General features: G+C 35.2%; 1 protein-coding gene across 4 annotated transcripts in view; it reads left to right on the plus strand.

Moving 5' to 3' along the window:
* Positions 1-20,168, plus strand: part of ZNF644 (zinc finger protein 644) — a 118,308-nt gene that overhangs the window by 22,515 nt on the left and 75,625 nt on the right. For all 4 annotated transcript variants that reach the window (XM_060139594.1, XM_060139592.1, XM_060139595.1 and 1 more), the window contains one exon: positions 13,466-13,526. In XM_060139594.1, the coding sequence (XP_059995577.1) occupies positions 13,483-13,526 (44 nt within the window). In that variant the 5' untranslated portion in view covers positions 13,466-13,482. The remainder of the gene's footprint in view (positions 1-13,465; positions 13,527-20,168) is intronic.

The following is a 20,168-nucleotide window of genomic DNA, read 5'->3' on the forward strand; positions in this document are numbered from 1 at the left end:
AGCTTAACTTCTGCATGCTTGTTCAATTAGGGAGGTATGTTAAAATCTGCTGCTGCCATTATGGATTTGTCTTTCTTGTGTTGCTGTCGATTTTTGGTTTACATATTGGAATCCATATTACTAGGGGCACACAAATTTAGAATGGTTTCATGTTTCTGATGAGTTGAACCGCTTATCATTATTGATCCTTTTTATCTTTGGTAATGCTTTTTTGCTTTGAAATCTACGTTTATTGATAATTACATAGCTACACAAGCCTTCTTATTGTTAGTGTTTGTGTGGTTCATTTTCTCCCCCCAACCATTTATTTTAAATTTTTCTGTGCCTTTATGTTTTAGAAGTATTTCATGTATACACCATATCATTGTTGTTTTACTTTCAGTCCCATCTAACACTCTTAGTCTTTTAATTATAACATAAAATTTATTTAGATTTCATAATATTACTGGTTATTGGGACTTAAGTGAGTGATCTTATTATGTGCTTTCTATTTATTGGGACTGTTGTATTCTTTTTCTCACTTTTCTTGTCTTTTTTTGGATTAACTATTTTTATTACTTCTCCCCTTCCCCCGTCTTTTTTTTTTTTTTTTTGCGGTACGCGGGCCTCTCACTGCTGTGGCCTCTCCCGTTGTGGAGCACAGGCTCTGGACGCACAGGCCCAGCGGCCATGGCTCACGGGCCCAGCCGCTCCGTGGCATGTGGGATCCTCCTGGACCAGGGCACGAACCCGTTTCTCCTGCATCGTTAGGCGGACTCTCAACCACTGTGCCACCAGGGAAGCCCCCCGTCTTTTTTTTTTAACTGTTGGTTTTGTCTGCTAGCCACAAGTATCTTTTTGTTTATTTGAAAATATCTTTTTTTCATTTTTGAAGAATAGTATCACTGGTTATAGAAGATGTTCCAGTATCCACTTTTTTCTGGTGATAAGTCAACCATTACTTGTATTGTCATTTCCCATATATAACCAGTCACTTTTCTCTGGCTGTCCTCGAGGTTTTCTTGTTGGCCTTTAGTAGCTTGACTATGATGTATATGTAGAAATGGTTCTTTGTGTTTATACTGTTTGCGTTTGTTGAGATTTTTGTATCTATAAGTTAATGTTTTCTACCACATTTGAGATTGTTTTTTTCCATTATTTCTTCAGCAAAAATTATTTTGTACCTTCTTTACTCTTCTCGCATTCCGTTACATCTTCTTGTACATATGTGTTGAGTTGGGTGTCATCTATTTTGGACTGCCTGTTGTCCTACTGGTCTCTGAGACTCTTAATTTTTCTTCATTCGTTTTACTTTCTTTTTTTTGGATTGGACAGTTTTATTGCCCTGTCTTCAAGCTCATGAGTTCTTTCTTCTGCCATCTCTAATCACCTCCTTTGGGTGAATTTTTATGTCATTTATTTTATTTATCAGCTTTTTCTTTGTTATAGTTTCTGTCAACTCTTTGAATGTATTTTCTTTTAATTCTCATAACATACTTTAACATAGTTGCTTGGAATTCTTTATATGCTAACTCCTATATTCAGGGTACTCAGAATTATATCTGACACCCCTTTTTTCCTGAGTATGGATCACTGTTTCCTATTTCTTTGCATATCATGAAGTTTTTGCTTGAAAACTGGACATTATGAATATATTTTAGTGACTGGACTCTTTTAATGTTCTTCTGAGAATTCTTGTGTGAAGTTTATAGTCAGATTTTGAAGCTTGATTGTGGTTTACATGTTTCTAGAGATTCCACTAATTCCCAGCTGTTCTGCTGGGTTTGGATTCTGTCCTCTGACACTTCAACCTTGTAGGGCTTCAGCTTCCTGCTGCCTAAACTGTACACAGTTGAATGTACCCTGTTGAAACAGCATCAAACTCACAGTAAAGCTCTGTTTTTCAAGTGTAGCTTTCTCTCTGGCCTCTGTCAACTTTTCCCCCTCAACTCCTTCAGTTTTCCTCTGTGCATACATAGTTTATCAGTCATCCAGTGATTTGGGCAAAGTTTACCCTGAGAATTTTTGTTATATTCCTTTTTTGGTTCTCTCACTGCCATGCTTTCTCCATTTAAATTTACAACTGCTTTTCCATGCCTCAGTTCTGAGCCCTTTGGTGATGTTATCTTTCTCCAGAGATAATTTTTGTTTGTTCGTGCCACACCTGAGGTCTCCAGCAGTCTGGGTTTACCTTAATTAAATTTTAAGGATTGAGATTTTTATTTGGCCACCTAGATGTGTTCAGGTGGGGCTGCAGTGTATGTAAGAACTTTTTTTTTTTACTTCTGGCTCACTACAGTTTAATCCTTTAGGTTCTCAACTCAAATACTGGGTAACATTTAGTATAGTACTCAACAGTTCTGAACCTTGCAATCTCCATTTGATCCCCCTAGCTCTACAACAGTGTCAGAAATAATGATCAGTTGCTCAGCTGAATCAGGTGGATTGGCAAATAACCCAAAGGTAAAAGAATCCTCAGGTGCTGGGTTTCTATCTATAGGTCTCCATCTTGTCTTGGATCTTGGCCTGGTCATTCTTCTCTGTTGTGTTAACTTTTTGATGCCATCAAATTGACGGTTTTTAATATCTTGCTCAGTTTTTCTAGTAGGTCTCGGTGGGTTGATAAATGTTACCTCTTCTGCTATTATTGCAGTTATTTGAATTGACATGTTTGAATCAATGAGTGCAAATGATAGCATTAGGATAATGTCTCTGTCTCTTGGCTTTGATATTTTTCTGTGGTGACTTTATTCCTGAATATGTTAATCTCCATGAGGTGGTAAAGATGGCAACTGTCTGCTATGATGTACATCATTGTCATAGCTGTTATTTCCACTGGAGAGTATACCTTTCCCAGTAGTCCTTGCAAACATCATGAGAAGGATTCCAGATTTCCCATTCTGGACTACATTCCCATCCATAATAAAATTATGATGGCTAGGAGAACAAGGTACTCTGATCAGCCTGGGTATCACTTGTTCATCCCTTGATCCAGGGGTGGGCCTAAGATTGGTGCAACTTTAATAGTTGAGTAAGAGTGTTTCCTTAAAGGAAAATACCATTAGCGTAAATAGGAAAAAGAATGTTAGGCAAGGTTGCAGATTGCTCTGCAACAGTTTATATAGATTTGTGGCATATCCTGAAAGATTTCATTGTATTCTTGAATCCAATAAAACTATCTAGCAACAGAATTTCATGAAAGATTGTAGTTGACTGATAACATTAGTTGTTAAAATGATTTTGCTCAGTTTATATATCTCTGAGATTGACAAACTGTGGCATGTTTTCTAGAGTCACTGTTAGTAAAATAATAAAAGAGATTTTTATGTCTCCTTTTCCCTTGCCTTCAAAAGTTAAGAGACCTAGATCAATCGTTAATCTAAAATAACTCTTTCTAGGGATAAGAATAATATGGTATCTTTAAGATAGAGTTGCTATATCAGTTAGCTATTGCTGTGTAATAAATTACCCTAAAACTTGGTTTAAAACAAACATTTATTATTAGAACAAGTCTATGAGTCAGGCACTATTTCTAGTCTTGGCAGGGCTCGTTTAAGTCTGCATTCAGAAGCAGCTCAGGAGGATGATTCTGCTGCTCTTGGCTGGCTTCTCTAGGATGGCCTGGGGTGGGATATCTGGGCTATCCTCTTGTCCTCCAGCAGATTAGAGTGGGCTTGTTTTCATGGTAGTGGCAGGATTCCAGGAGAGCAGAGGCATACACAGTCTCTTGAAGTCTAGCTCAGAACTGGCCAACTGTGACATTTGTTACATTCTATTGATCTTCCTTATAAGGTCAAGCCCAGAATTAAAAGGACTGGGGAAGGATTCTACCTCTTGGTAGGAGAAACTGCAAAGCCTTATTGCCAATTGCATGAGTAATGGGATGGTACAGAATTGGGGTTATTTTTGCAGACAGACTTTTTGACTCATGTTGTAGAATTAATTTTTGATGTTACTTTGTTCTAGGTCAAGCCCCATTATATTTCAGTAGGAATTGAGTTTAAGTATAGAAGTTGTGACAAGTGTAAATTAAATACATTGATCTGTCCAGTAGTCCAGATGACTTGTTTTACTTGTTTCATGGGATGTGTCTGATGAGATTTTGGAAGCATTGGTCATGTACTGAGTTACCAAATATAGGGTAATTGTAGTGCCAGTTGTCTTACGAGTTGTAGGTGTTAATAGATGATTAATTTGTATTTTTACTCTTTTAGTTATAAATGACAATGGTTTTTTTGTGTTTATTATTATCATTCTAACCTTCTTAATTTGAGATTTGACTTTATTTTTTCCCTGCTTATTATTCTTTGCATATTCTGATTTTTAAATAGATTTATTGAAGTACCTTTGACATATAATAAATCACACGTTTAAAGTGTGCAGTTTGAACGGGTTTGATATCTATATACACCCATGAAATCATCACTACAAGATAATAAACATATCCTTTATCCTCAAAGGTTTCCTTGTGCCCCTTTGTAATCCTTTCCTATTTATTGCTCCTCCCCTAATGCCCAGACAATGACTGATCTGCTTTCTGTCATTTATGGAGTAGTTTGAGTTTTCTAGAATTTTATGCAGATGAAGCTATGCAGTGTGAAATCTTTTTGTCTGCATTTTTTTTTCACTCAGCATGATTATTTTCAGATTCATCTGTGTTGCATGTGTCATTAGTTAAATTCTACTTATTCCATTTTACAGATATGATTAAGGATTAGTGTGTTGCTGGACATTTTTTCCCTCAGCTTTTGGCTATTACAAATGAAGGTGATTATTTGTATGTAAGCCTTTGTGTGAACATATGCTTTCATTTCTTTGGGTAAATACCTAGGAGTAGGTGTATGTTTGACATTTTAAGAAATGGTGAAACTGGGCCTTCCTTGGCGGTCCAGTGGTTAAGACTTCTCCTTCCAGTGCAGGGGGTGTGGGTTCGATCCCTGGTCAGGGAGCTAAGATCCCACATGCCTCGTAGCCAAAAAAACCAAAACATAAAACAGAAGCAATATTGTAACAAATTCAATAAAGATTTAAAAAACAATACTAAAAAAAAAAAAAAAAGACACGTTGAAACTGTTTTTACAAAGTGATTGTACCATTTTATCTTCCTGTATGTGTGAGTTAGAGTTTCAGTTCCTTCACATGTTCACTTGGTATGGTCAGCCTTACTAACTTTAGCCATTCTTGTAGTTGTGTAGTGATAACTTGTTGTGGATTTAATTTGCATTTCCCTATTGACAGATGATACTGAGCATGTTTTCATGTACTTACTTGTCATTCATGTATCTTTGGTGAAGTGCTGCTTCAAATCTTCTGCCCATTTTGTAATTGGGTTGGTTGTTGTAATTGAAGTTTTAAAAACAGATTTATTGGGATATAATTGACATGCAGTGAAATACACATATTTAAAGTTTACAGTATGATAAGTTTTGAGATACATATATATACACTCAGGAAGTCAACACCACAAAACAGGATAATGAATATATTTATCACGCCCGAAAGTTTCCTCTTGCCACTTTGTAATTCTTCCCTCTTCAGCTACATTCCCCTTTTGGGTCTGTCTTTCAAAAGCATTTAATCTAGGGTTGCTATAGTTAGTGCTGCCTGACTTAAGAGGTTTTATACTCTTTCTAAAGGGAATAGGCATTATTTCTGACTTTGTGTGAGACTAGGGCAATAATCCCTCTCATCCTTTTGAGTGGCTCTTTCCTTCACCTTGGGTAGTTTCCACACAGGCTTGTTCTAATCGTTATGCAGCTGAATACTTAAGGGTGTGATAGCTCTATGCAGTTGTCTTCTCTCCAGTATTCTGCCCTGCAATCTGTAGCTGTCATGGCTTCGTTGGACTTCCAGCTGAGTCTCCTCAGTTCAGGGAGACCATCATATTCTACCTCGGTAGCTCTTCCCTGGGGGGCTGTATTTTCTTCAGGTGGTAAGTTGGGAATGTTGGAAGGCTCACCGCATTTGTTTCTCTTCTTTTAGGGTTCACCATCAGTGACTGCCTAATACCTGAAAACTTTCATTTCATATATATTTTTTGGTTTCTTAGGCTTTTCAGGTAGAGGGCAACTTCAATCCTTGCTATTCCATCTTGGCCCTTGTATGTAATTTTTTCTTGATATTTCTTTGTTTTTTTAAGTTGTAAAATACACAACATTAAATTTACAATCTTAACCATTTTTAGTTGTACAGTTCAGTAGTGTTAAGAATATTTGTACTGTGCAGCCAGATCTCTAGAACTTTTTACTTTGTGAAACTGAAGCTCTACCATTAAACACTAATTTTATTCCCCCCCACCCCATCCTTAACCCTTGGCACATACCTTTCTACCTGTTTTTTCTGTTATCTTGACTATGTTAGATAATTCATACAAGTGGAATCATACAATATTTGTTATTTTGTAATTGGCTCATTTCACTTAGCATAATGTCCTCAAGTGCATCCATGACGTAGCATGTAACAGGATTTTCTTCGTTTTAAAGACTACATAATATTCCATTGTATGTATATACTGCATTTCCTTTATCCATTTATCTGTTGATGAACATTCAGTTTGTTTCCACCTCTTGAATAATGTTACAAGGAATATGGATGTGTAAATATCTCTTTGAGATCCTACTTTGGAATATTTTGGTGTATAACCAGAACTGAGATTACTGGATCATATGCTAATTCTGTTTTTAATTTTTTGAGGAACTGCCATACTATTTTCTGTAATTGTTACACCATTTTACATTCCCACCTACATTGCACAAGAGTTCCAATTTTCTGTATCCTTTCCAAAGCTTATTATTTTCTTTTCTTTCGGTAGTGGCCATTCTATTGAGGTGTGAAATGATATCTCATTGTGGTTTGTTTTTTTTTTTTTTTTTTGCGGTACGCAGGCCTCTCACTGTTGTGGCCTCTCCCGTTGCGGAGCACAGGCTCCGGACGCGCAGGCTCAGCGGCCATGGCTCACGGGCCCAGCCGCTCCACGGCATGTGGGATCTTCCCAGAACCGGGGCACGAACCCGTGTCCCCTGCATTGGCAGGCAGACTCTCAACCACTGCGCCACCAGGGAAGCCCCTCTCATTGTGGTTTTGATTTGTATTTTTCTTGAACATCTCTTCATATACTCTTTGAACATTTGTATATGTTTTTTTGATATTTGTCTATTCAGATCTTTTGCCCATTTTTTAATCAGGTTGTTTTGGGTTTTTTTTTTGTTGTTGAGTTGTAAATGTTACTTACATATTTTGGATATTTAACCCCTTATCAGATATATGATTTGTAAAAATTTTCTCCCATTCTGTAGATTACCTGTTCACTCTATCTATTGATTCCTTTGAAGAAGAGGCGTTTTTAAGTTTGTGGTAGTCCACTTTGTCTGTTTTTGCTTTTGTTGTCTCTGCTTTTGGTGTCATATCCCAAACTCAATCTCATGAAGCTTTTTGCCTTTTTTTCAAAGTTTTAGCTCTCATGTTTATGTCTTTGATCTATTTTGAGTTAATTTTTTAATGTTGTATTAGGTAGAGATCCAACTTCATTCTTTTGCAAGTTTTGATCCAGTTTTCCCAGCACTGTTTATTTCCCAGCACTATTATAAATGGGATTGTTTCATAATTTTGTTTTTCATATTGTTCATTGTTAATATGTAGAAGCACAACTAATATTTGTGTATTGGTTTTGTATCCTGCAGTTTTGCTGAAACCATTTATTAGTTTTAACATTTTTTAAAGAAGTTTTAACATTTTTAAAAGAATTTTTAACATTTTTTAAAGAATCTTTAGGACTTTCTATGTATAAGAGCATGTCATCAGCAAACAGGTAATTTTACTTCTACTTTTCCAATTTGTGTGCCTTTTATTTTGTCTTCTTGTCTAATTGCTCTGGTTTGTACTTCCAGTATTGTGTTGAGTAGAAGTAGCAAGTGTGGGCATCTTTACTTTCTTTTTGCTCTTAGAGAGAAAACTTTCAGTCTTTCACTGTAGGGTATGATGTTAACTGTGGGCTTTTCTCATGTGGCTTTTACTATGTTGAAGTGGTTTCCTTCTATTTCTAGTTTATTGCATGTTCCTATCATAAAATGGTATTTTTGTCAAATGCTTTTTCTGCATCAATTGAGGTGGTCACGTGGTTTCTATCCTTCCTTCTGTTAATATGATGTATTGCATCAATTGATTTTTATTTGTTGAACCATCCTTGCATTCCAGGAATAAATCCAGTTTGGTCATGGTGAGTATCATTCTTTTGATGTGCTAATGAATTCAGTTTGCTGGTATTTTGTTGAGGATATTTGCTGATATTCATCAGGGATATTTGTCTGTTGTTTTCTTTTCTTGTTGTGTCTTTGGCTTTGGTATCAGGGTAATGCTGACCTCATTACCCTGAATGAGAATGAGTTTGTGCATGTTCTTTTATCTTCAGTTCTTTAGAAGAGTTTGAGGAGAATTCTTCTTTAAATGTTTGGTAGAATCATCCAGTGGAGTCATCTGGTTCTTCTTTTTTTCATTGAGAGGGTTTTGATTACTGCTTCAATCTCCTTACCTAGTTTCAGGTCCGATCAGATATTTTAGTGCTTCCTGATTCAGTCATCATGGTCATGTGTTTCTAGGAATTTATCTGTTTCTTCTAGGTTGTCCAATTTGTTGGCAGCTAATTGTTCATAGTAATGTTTTATAATCCTTTTGGCATTTGTTGTAATGTCCCCTCTTTCATTTGTAATTTTATTTGAATCTTCTCTCTTATTTTCTTAGTCTAGCTAAGAATTTGGCAATTTTGTTGATCTTTTAAAAAACAAACTCTTGGTTTTGTTGATTTTCCCCCCATTTCTGTTCTTTATTTTATCTCTGCGTTATTCTTTATTATTTCCTTCCTTTTGCTAACTTTTGGTTTAGCTTGTTCTTATTTAAGTATAAAGTTAAGTTGATGATTTAAGATCTTCCTTTTTTTAATGTAAGCATATAAACTTCCCTCTTAGTACTGCTGTCACTGAATCCCATTAGTTTTGACATGTTGTGTTTTCATATTTATTTGTCTCCTAATATTGTCTAAATTCTCTTGAGATTTCTTCTTTGACCCATTGGTTGTTTAAGAGTTAGTTGTTTAGTTCTTGTATTTGTGGATCTTCCTGTTTTCCTTTTGCTTTTGAGTTCTAGTTTCATTTCATTGCGGTGAGAGAAGATAGTTTGCATGATTTCAGTCTTAAATTTGGTTAAGACTTGTTTTTGTGGCCTACCTTATACATATTTTTGATGTGTTATGTTTACTTCAGGGTTTAATTCTGAAGACTTTTCTAATTTGTCAGTGTTTAATTTTCTAAAATATGTTCATGCCTTTTCAATATACTTAAAATACTTGAAAAATGAAGACATTACTTTTTATTTTTTAAAATAAATTTATTTGTTTATTTATTTATTTTTGGCTGCGTTGGGTCTTTGTTGCTGTGCACAGGCTTTCTGTAGTTGCAGCGAGCAGGGGCTACTCTTCATTGCAGTGCACGGACTTCTCACTGCAGTGGCTTCTCTTGTTGCGGAGCACGGGCTCTAGGTGTTTGGGCTTCAGTAGTTGTGGCACATGGGCTTAGTTACTCTGCAGCATGTGGGATCTTCCCAGACAAGGGCTCGAACCTGCATCCCCTGCACTGGCAGGCGGATTCTTAACCACTGTACCACCAGGGAAGTACCAATATTACTTTTTAGAAATTTTAGATTTATAGAAAATTTGAAAAGAATAATACAAAGACTTCCCACACTGTCCTTCTTCCCCCATGCACACTTTGTTTTCTCTATTATTAACAACTTACTTTAGTCTGGTACAATTGTTACAGTTAATAAACCAATATTGTTACATTGTTATTAACTAAAGAACATAGTTTATTCAGATTTCCTTAGTTTTTACCTGATGTTCTTTTTCTCTTCCAGGATCCCATCTAGGATACTGCATTACATTTAGTTGTCATTTCTCTTTAGGCTCTTTAAGGTTTTGTTTTTGATGACTTGACAGTTTTGAGGAGTATTAGTTAGGCATATCGTAGGATTTTCCTCTACTGGAATTTGTCTGATGTTTTTCTCATGATTAGACTGGGATTATGGGTTTTGGGGAAGATATATTTGACATTTTAGTTTTCAGTTTTCTCTTAAAATGTACCTTTTGAGGTAAAACCAGTTATATCAGTTACTTTAAGTGTTTTCTCTTTTCTGTATCCCCCTTCCAGTATTCACCTAAAGAATATCCTAATTATATTACACTTTTAAAGTATGGATTGAAAAGGAACTTTCTATCAAACTTCCTTATAAAATCCACCTTTTAAAAAAATATAGTGTTTAAAATGGCCTGGTTTGTCTCTTTGGGGAACAGATACAATTAAAAGTGGGTTTTTCCCCCCAGACTTTGAAATATAACTGTGAGCAGAACAAGATAAAAAAATTAAACAGCGAAAGTCAAAGTTAGTTATTGTGTGTAGTATTTGTATATGCTTTTGTTTAATTTATTGTGATAAATGTACATATAATGAAATTTAACATTTTAAACATTTTAAAGTGTATAGCTCAGTGGCATTATGTACATTCACTTTGTTGTGCAAACATGTACCTCCTTTTGTATTAGTCGGCTAGGGCTGCTATAATAAAAAAACACAGACGAGGTGGCTTAAACAACAGAAATTTAATGTCGCACAGGTCTGGAGGCTAGAAGTCCAAGATTCGAGAGTTAGGTTTGGTTTCCACTGATTCCTGTCTCCTTGCAGATGGCTGTTTTCTCACGGCCTTTCCTCTGAGCCTGCATCCCTGGTGTCTCTGTCTCTTCTTATAAGGACACCAGTCATATTGGATTAGGGCCCTACCCTTATGACCCTATTTAACCTTAATTACCTCCTTACAGGCCCTATCTCCAAATACAGTTACATTGGGAGTTAGAGCTTCAACATGGGAATTTTATGGGGACACAGTTCAGTCCATAGCATCTTTTATGTAGTGCTTCTAATTTATCTCCCAGAAAACCTGCCATCATCATTAATATATTAGTTTCCTAGGCTGGTCTCACAAATTATCAAAAACTAGGTTGCTTAAAATAATAGAAACTTAATTCTATCACAGTTCTGGAAGCCAGAAGTCTGAAGTCTATCACTGGGCAGAAATCAAGGTGTCAGCAGTGATGATCTCTCTCCAGACTCTATAGGAGAATCTGTTCCTTGCCTTGTCTCAATTCTGGTAGCTGCTGGCATTCCTGGCTTTGGCTGCAGTCTTTAAGGCCAGTGTTTTCAAATCTCTTTCTGCTCTGTCTTTACCTTCGCTCTGTATAGTCAGGCGTCTCCATGTCCCCTTCTTTATAAGGATACATGTGATTGTATTTAGGGCCCATCCAGATGATCCAGGATAATCTCTCCATCTCAAAATCTTTCACTTAATCACATCTGTAAAGACACTTTTTTTTCTTTTGCCATATAAAGTAAAATTTACAGGTTCGAGGGAGTAGGATGTGGATATCTTTTGTAGGACCATTTTTTAGCCTATCATACTGAGCAACTCATAGTAGACTTCTGATGTTCCCACTTTGATTTATAGTTTGTAATAGGTCTCAGTATCTAGTTCTGGGTGGGTAAAGGCTGGTGGCAGTGGGTGGCAGAATATTCTCATCTCTTCTAGACATTATGCAAAAAATTCTAGGCCTGTGTTCTCAGTGGATGGTCCCAGAAGTGTCAGCATCAGCATCACTTTAGGAACTTAGAAATACAAATGATCAGGCTTCAGTCTTAGACCTGCCAAATCAGGAACTCTGAAGGTAGGGCCTAGCCATCTCTGCATAACAAGCCCTCTGGGTCATTCCAATGCACCCTGAAGTTTGAGAAACACTTTTCTAGATTATTGACATTATCAGTATTAAAACCATATTCCCTATCCTCTCCAAAGTTTTTCTGCTTAATGCTAATACTAAAATTAGTCTAGGATTTATTGTCCACAAACTTTGTTTTCTGTAGAGATACAAACATTTTGTACCAATTCTTGGTACTGATAATCAGTGAAATTAATTCATTTACTCAATAAAAGTTTGCCCTGGGCTAACTTTTGTCAGTTGTATTTTACTTAGATGTAGTCATTTTATAAAGTAATGTTACTGGGATCCAGAAGTGATATGAATTTTTTCTCTAGTCCTTGAAAATGTGGATAAACTCATTAGCCTGAATTTTACTTTATCTTCTGTATCCCTGTGTACATTTGGGGATACAATACAAAATTTGTAATCTTTCATTCTGCCTACATTGTTAGGCTTTTATTATGTGCTATCCAGTGAAAGTGCTGAAGTGAGATAAATGAATTCTTTTCCTCAGTGTGTCCACATTGTAGCTCAGAAAACACACAGGTAAACAGAATTGATATAGAGCTATCACTAGTTGCTATCACAATTGAGAAACACAGCTTTACATAGTTGAAGAAGTTAAAGAAGGATCTGCCAGGGTGACTGAGCTAAATATCGAAAAACTAGTAGAAAGGTGTTAGCAAGGTTAAGGAGAGATAGAAAGTAGGTATAGTTCACCATGTGAAAAGGCAGGAAAGCTGAGAGAGCATATGGGCTCTTCTGGGAGTTGAAGGGGTTTAGTATAGTAGAAACGTGGAATGAAGGGGAGAGTAAAGATTGGGGATAAATAGATGAAGCTTAGGTCATTGATGAGTACTGTTGAAGGCCTTGAGGCATAGATGTGATGTCTTCAGGGTAGCCATTGCAAAATGATTACTTACATAGTTTTGGGAAGGATGAATTTGAGAGGATAGTGAGTCTAGAAATAGAACAGTTACAGTAATCTAGGTGAGAATAGTAGTAGATATGGTGGTGCCATTTTTTGAGAATAAAAATTCAGAAGAGTAACAACCTGGTTTTAGGAATGGGGGAAAGGTGATGTGTAGAGTTCCGGGTAAGATATATTGAGTTTCATCATTTGTGAAGTGTGATAAAATTAGGGGTGGGTAGATTTTTGACAAGTAAATTTTCAGTGGAGTGTTGGGGTGGAGGTCACCTTATACTAGATTGAAGGCTAAATTGAGGAAGCAGGAGAGTATCAATATACACTATTCTCTAGAATAATCTTTCCTGGCATTTAGTAAGTATTTAATCAGTGTTAGCCATTATTATGGCTATTAACATACAATTTTATGCCATCTCATGTTTTTTTTTTTTCTTCAACTTTTTGGTGTATTTTTTGGTATGTATGTAATAATATTAGATAAACATTGATATAGATAGAAGTGTGTGTTTTATTAACAAGTAATAATTTTAATTATGCTATTGCCATACTATTAATATTAATGAAAACAAGAGAACTAAAAAGTTTGTTTCTCATTTGAATAGATGATTGTTCCTCAAAAAATGGTACTTAGCAATAGTTTCCTGAAGATTACTGTAATAACTCAATTTATAGTTTTTAATTTAAAAGAATAGTGTATCATAGATGTATTTATTCATACCCGAAGGAAAAAAACTAAATGATTGCCTTTACATGTATTCTTTCAGGTTTGATTTAATTTCGAATGAGATTGTTCTTGCAACGAGATGTTAATAAGACAAAATCAAGGTAAGTAGAAGACAACTTTGTTAAATATTACATATCAAAGTAGGAATAATACAAAAAATTTATGTTTAAAAAGTGTGCCTCCAAATCCAAAATCAATGCGTTTTTAAATTAAATTTTGAAATACAAAGAACCAACTTTTTGATGTACTTGGTCCAGTTGATTTGATGGAAATGAAAATACAGCTGTCAAATTGTGAAACTAAAGTACGCAGTTTCCAGTGACTATTAAACATGTTCAGAAATCAAGTTGATGTTTGGTTTAGCCACTCGGAAACCAGTTCAGTAAGAGATTTGCTAGGTTACTTCAGTGTTCCCTTCTTAGTGGGTTATAGTACTTGAGTAGTCTTTGCTTTTGTAAGTTTTACTTTCTTATTTCCATTAACAAAGAAAGCACTTCTACAGTTGTTTAAATTTGCCAAATTATGACTTCTTCATGTTAATATAATGTTCAGAGTTATAAATGATTGTTTTAATATTTTTTGTATCTCTACTGAATGACTTTTCTAATTTAGCATTCTGATTTATTTTCATTTTTTAAGACTGTTGACTTCAGAAAATTGAATTGTGATCATATACTTTTGGTCTGATATGTGAAAGATTGCTTTTTTAATAATATAAGTTTTTGAAATGTTAAAAAGGTGCATTTACTATCTGTTGGTAAGTGAACATGGCTTCAGGATATAAACAGATTAAAAAAGAATACTTTGATTACATTGCAGTTAAGTTGGGTCTTTCTAAATCTAACTAGATGTTTCAGCTGTCAAGAACTTGCTGATCTCAATGGTTAAAAAAAAAAAGCCTAGGATGAGAAGTGCTGTAGTTGAATAATGTGCAGTTAAATAGTGTATTCTCAATTAGTGGTTTAGGCATAATCTGAAGGAAAGTTTCCATTTTATTGGTATTATGTAGTAATAATAGTAGTGGTAGTGTGGAGAATACTTATTGTATTAAGTGCTTCTCACGCCTTATTAATCTTTATGGTACCTCCTATAAGGCAGGTACTGCTGTCTAGAAAATTTTTTTTTTTGGTTAATAGTGAGCTATTTCTTTTTCTTTAGAAACTTTATTTTCACAGCATTTATTATAAGGAACACTTGCCTGTATATCTTTCTGAAGGGGAGAAGAAGCTAGATTTTTGTACTTAAAGTCTTCTAGTGATTTTTGTTTGCTAGTTGAGTATGGTGTCTATTAGAAGGTTTGTTCTGATGTCTTACAAGTTAGATATTGCTCATGGGGTGACACTGGTTTAACTTATTCTGATTTTATTCCAGCACAATTATATATCACTTTTCTTTTTTGGTTAAGGTATAATTTACATTTTTATTAAGTTATGTATGGTAAAATGTACAAAATTTAAAGTATAGAGCTGAATGAGTTTTTATGTATATGTTCACATGTATAACCACCAATGTAATTTAAGATGTAGAACACTGTCATTGTCCCAGAAAGTTCCTCGTGCCCTTTCCTTTCCAATCCAATAGCCTTTCCCCCAAGGTAAGCATCTTTCTGAATTCTGTCAGCATAGCTTAGTTTTACCTGTTCTTGAACTTTATGTACATAGAGTTATATAATATGTACTCTTTTGTATCTGGCTTTTTTCATTCAACATAATGTTTCTGAGTTTCCTCCATGTTGTTATGAGTACCAGTAGTTTATTATTTTTTATTGCTGAGTAATATTCCATTGTATGAACATAATACAAATTTTTATGTATTTTCTCTATAATTTTGTTTATTGTATTCTCCATGACTCTGACCTCACTTGCCAACTTTCTACACTGCTTTCCTTCGTCTAGTTGTCTCCTTCATTGTCCCCCATCACCTGCACAATAAAATGTAAACTCATAACGTGGTATATAATGATCTCACTGCAGCTATTCCAGAATGCCTAGAATTACCTGAATAAACCAAATATGATGTTCATAGTGTTAGTTTTAGTTCTGTGTATATGTTGTCACTCTTTCCTACCCCCTTGCCTCCCCAACTGCTAATATATTTTCTCCTGGTTGTCAGCTAATCTCCTGAAATAGTCCATCTCAAGCATCATCTTGTCCTTTGAGCCAGACCTGGCCATACTGCAGTAGTCTGTTTTCCTTCCTAGACTGTGAGCTCTTTGAAGGTAGATACCATCCATGTCTTATTTATCTTAGTAGCACAGTGCCAGAGTACTGTGTATACTTAGTGATTTGTTAAACATAGAACAGCCAACAGAATTCTCTCTCTAACACTAGGGGTTCAGAGTACTGGCTGGAATGGGATGAGAGCATTGGCACTTCAGTTGCTGTTGGACTATAGGAAGGAGCCAATGAAGGCAATCCAAAAGTAACATTATAGGCATTTTGGAAAGTAACATTATAGGCATTTTGGAAAGTCCAGTTGGAATAAAATGGCTAATAATGTTCTTTGTCCAGACCTTAAGGAAGATTGAGTGTTGTTGATTTTGATTACTCTTTCCAAATAAAGGCATTAATCCATGCTATGGAAATTGGAGTATTTGCTACTAGAAGTATTCTCTTTGTGAGTTCCTACTAGTTATTTCTTTCATTTAAAGATTTTAAAAGATGTGTTAGACTAATAACAAGTAGAAGATTAAGAAGACTGGTCACATCTTTAAGAAGTGAAGAAAACTTTTCCTCATTTTCCTGGGGGTAAAAAACTGTTGGAGTGGAGGAAAAAATTGAATCATGGTCTGGAATGGTAACATTTTTGATTCCTATAGCTTAGGAAGCTTGCTGTTTGCTGAGAAGTATTTTTAAAGATTATGTTTTATCATTATAGATCTGTAATTTATATAAACAATATGCTTTCTTAAGAAATGAAACTTTAAAAAAATTTTAAAGCATTTTGTGCTAGTTTTCTTCTTTGAGGTTTGGAATTGGGCTAGTTGGGTTGGCTGTCATAGTCACCTGGGTGGTTTTTATGCCTGAAGCTTTATTGCCTTCTAGCAAGTCCAAAGCAAGGAGAGGTTCTTCCCAACTGGGATCAATTTGTTGCTTTCCCTCTCTGCAGCTTCTACCATAAAGCTTGAACACAGAGTTGGGCATTGACCCCATCTCATGCTGTTCCTTCTGTCTCCCTGCAAGGATTTTTCTTAGACACAGATTCTTATCAAATGTAGAACCTTGGTTATTTCTTTTATCTCATCCTGGATGTAGAGTGTGTTTAGTTCTCTTGTTGATAAAATTTGAGTATTGAGAGAAGTTTACCCTTGAGATTGCTTGACTTATGTGTCTCTAAGAGATTTTAGATTAGTTTTTCTTCTCAGAGGCTGACAGGTATACCTCGGTTTCAGACACTTCCTCTTCATTTTGTACTTCAATATTTAACACAGTCAGATGCTGCTAAGCTTTTTTATTTTGCAGAATTCCTGAATCCAGGGATTTAAAGTTCTTTATGAATGTCTTATATTAGTTTAATTTCATTAATTTCCAAATTAACCTTTCCGTGCTTCCATTCTTTAGTAGTACTGTAGATGTGCTTCCCTTTGTTGTACTGTGAAAAAGAAAACTTTTTAATTAATGAAATTGTTTGTTTCTAATTCTAGATAAGATTGCACAATGTACATTCAGCCTTTTCCAAATATATTGCCAAGTAACATTTAGTATTTTCAAAGCTTTATCTTTTTATATAAAAGCCACATATGCTTACATGTATAAGCAGACAGTACAGAAATATTTAAAATAAGAAGTAAAACTCTCCTCTCGCTCAGCCCTGTACTCCCCATAAGTTGTCCAAAATGGCTGGTATGTATTCTGCCTTGTTTTGTCACTGTTTTCCGATATGTCTTGGACATTTTTTTCATATATGCATTACCTGTAATATAACTGTTTCCTTCTTAATAAACACTTGGGTAAATCTCAGGGGTTTTTTTGCTGCTAGAGCAGTGCTGCAGTAAATATTCTTAACTATATCATTGTGATTGTGTGAGAATGTCTATAGGATAACTTGTAGCAATGGATTACTGGGTCAATGGATGTGTACACTTTAATTTCTGATATATATACTGCAAATGAGATTGTACCACTTAATATTCTATTAGCAGTTTTTGAGAATATTTGTTTTCCCAGACCCTGCTAAATATTAACCAGTGTTTTAATCTTTGCTAGTCTGATCATTGAAAAGTGGTATTTATTTGACTGTGCATTTCTTTGTGAGATTCTCAAAGGCTTGAAATATCACCTTCATCATAGCTTAATCCATTGAGAACATATAATTTGCAAACGATTTTTTTTATTGTTAAATCCATCAATTAACATACCTTCATGTTTTATGTACTGCCTTCAGTTACTTAATATTGAATAACCAGATTGTTTGTCTTCGTTTCCTTCATAAAGCTATTTATTCAGGATAACTATTTTCTTATGATGAATTTCTTTATAGTTTGCTACAAACTAATGTTAGCATAGTCTGTAGAAAGAAAATAAAAGCCATTACTAAGTATTAGGTAAATTAAGTCTACATTAATAGCATGCTGCCAAAATCTGTTGTCTGTTGGAACTCAAGCATTTGAAAACTTTCCTTGTTTGTCATCATTTTTTTGCTGCCTTCAGCAGTAAAAAAAAAAAATGTGGCAAACGTCATTCAAATATGTAAACAGTAAACCATAAAACTGTCCTGTCAGACCAAACAATTTTGGAATTGCTGTAGTTTAGTCTTCTATAGTAGGTCTAAACTGTAAATAAAGGTGCTAAATGAAACAAGGCATTCAGTAAGCCTTTATTGAAACCTAACGTTCTAGGCACTATGCTATATGTTAAGTATGCATTGGTAATTAGAATCTCAGTTCTGTATAATTAATTATGTCATGAACAGAATACTGACTGGTATGTATAGGGGAGTATAGTGGGACTAAGGAGGGAATTTTGAAGGAAGATAATGAGAAAGGCTTTATAGAAGAGGTGATATTTGAATTGTACCCTGAAGGAAAGAATAGAATTTTGATTGTAGGATGACCTTGGGAAAATATGGACAGAGAGGGTATAAACTGAAGCTCTTATTTTAGTTTCCAGAAATTATTTTGTAAAACAGTTTCATTTAACTGGATGTCCATATTGTCAGAGTTGTACTCAAGTTTACAATTTACTACAGCCTAGGAATTCATTGCTTGAACTACTTCCTTGTTTGGCTTTTTCAAACTTTTTTTTACCAAGTCTGATTTTGAACCCACCAAGAAATAAATTATACTGTAAAAGCCTCCATACTGATCATTAATTTAAATATTATAGTATTACATTTAAGGGTATGAGGTTCATAATAAGAAAAGAAAAACAACTGGCTTGAGGTCAGGAAGATAGTTGCAAAAATGGAATTAGAACCTGTCTTCTGACCTCTGATCTACTGTTCTTTTGAGATGACCATTAAAGCAGACATTTGAAACCTTTTAGAGTCTTCTAGCTAGGCTGAGGACTGTGGGCCTGTCACGCGATGGTAAATATCTGTTTAATGTTTTGTTGACTCATTCAGTGTTTTATGCACTGGTTGCTATAGTTAAATTGGTTGTAGCTCATACTTGATAATAGTTACTAGTCTGAGGAGGAAAGATGACTAAATATGTAATTACAATCAAATGTGATTAATGTTGTGATAGTTTGTGTCCTGGATTACAAAGACCATGTCTGTTTTATTTATTGATATATAAGCACTTAGGACAGTATGTTTATTAAATGATAAAGATTTATTGAATGACTAAATGGAAATATGGAAAGGCCTCCCAGAAGAAGTGACACTTAAACTAAAACCTGGAGGAACTTTTGGTGATTTGTCAAGATAAAAAGTTGGGGAAAGACTGTTGTTAGTAGAGGAAGTGGCACGTGGAAAGGATGAGAGGTAAGAGAAAGGGAAGATTGGTGGAACTGAAAGAAATATGGTATGTCTTGAGTGTAGTGTTCTACGTGCAGTAAGGCTGAGAGGAGTGGCTAGTGTCCAGAGATAAGACAGAGTAAGGCTTGAGCTCTTTTATTGAGGGTCTTATAAGTCACTTTAAGGAAGTTGGATTAACAGAGTAATGAGACGCCATTCAAGGAGTTTAAGTGTGAGGACGTGATGTGATCAGATCAGGGTTTTAGAAATGTGGAGAATTAAAATGGAGAACAAATTAGTGGAGAAGCTAGATTGGAATCAGGTTGACCCATTTGTAGGGGGAGGCTGCTGGCCTGACTTTAGAGTGGTTGTAATGGAAAAGCTGTAGTTGGATTTGAGAGAGATTTAGACAAGAAAATAGATCAGCTTTGGTGATGAAGTGTAAAGGAATTGGTGGTAGGAGAGTAAGTAAGGAGTTGAGGATGATATCCATGTTTCTGGCCTGGCAGTCGTGCGATATTCACAGATAGGAACGGTGGAGAAGAAGCAGGTTTATAGAGAACAAGAGCTAAATTTTAGTTATATTGAGCTTGAAGTAGCTCAAGACATCTGAGTGGAAATGTCAGGTGGCAGTTAGATGCAAGAGACCTGTAACTTAAAGAGATCTGAGAGTCATCAGCATTAAATCTTCATAATATCTCACAAATTTATTTTTTGTTTTGTCTCTCTCTGCAAGATATTACAAAGCATCTTTATATATGAGCTATTCAGTTGACCTAAAGACTGTTGAAAATGAGTTGCTCCGTATAAATTTATGAGCTGCTGTTTTTATTAGATTCTAGTCT

The sequence above is a fragment of the Lagenorhynchus albirostris genome, chromosome 2, assembly GCF_949774975.1.
Source record: "Lagenorhynchus albirostris chromosome 2, mLagAlb1.1, whole genome shotgun sequence".
Taxonomy (NCBI): Eukaryota; Metazoa; Chordata; class Mammalia; order Artiodactyla; family Delphinidae; genus Lagenorhynchus; species Lagenorhynchus albirostris.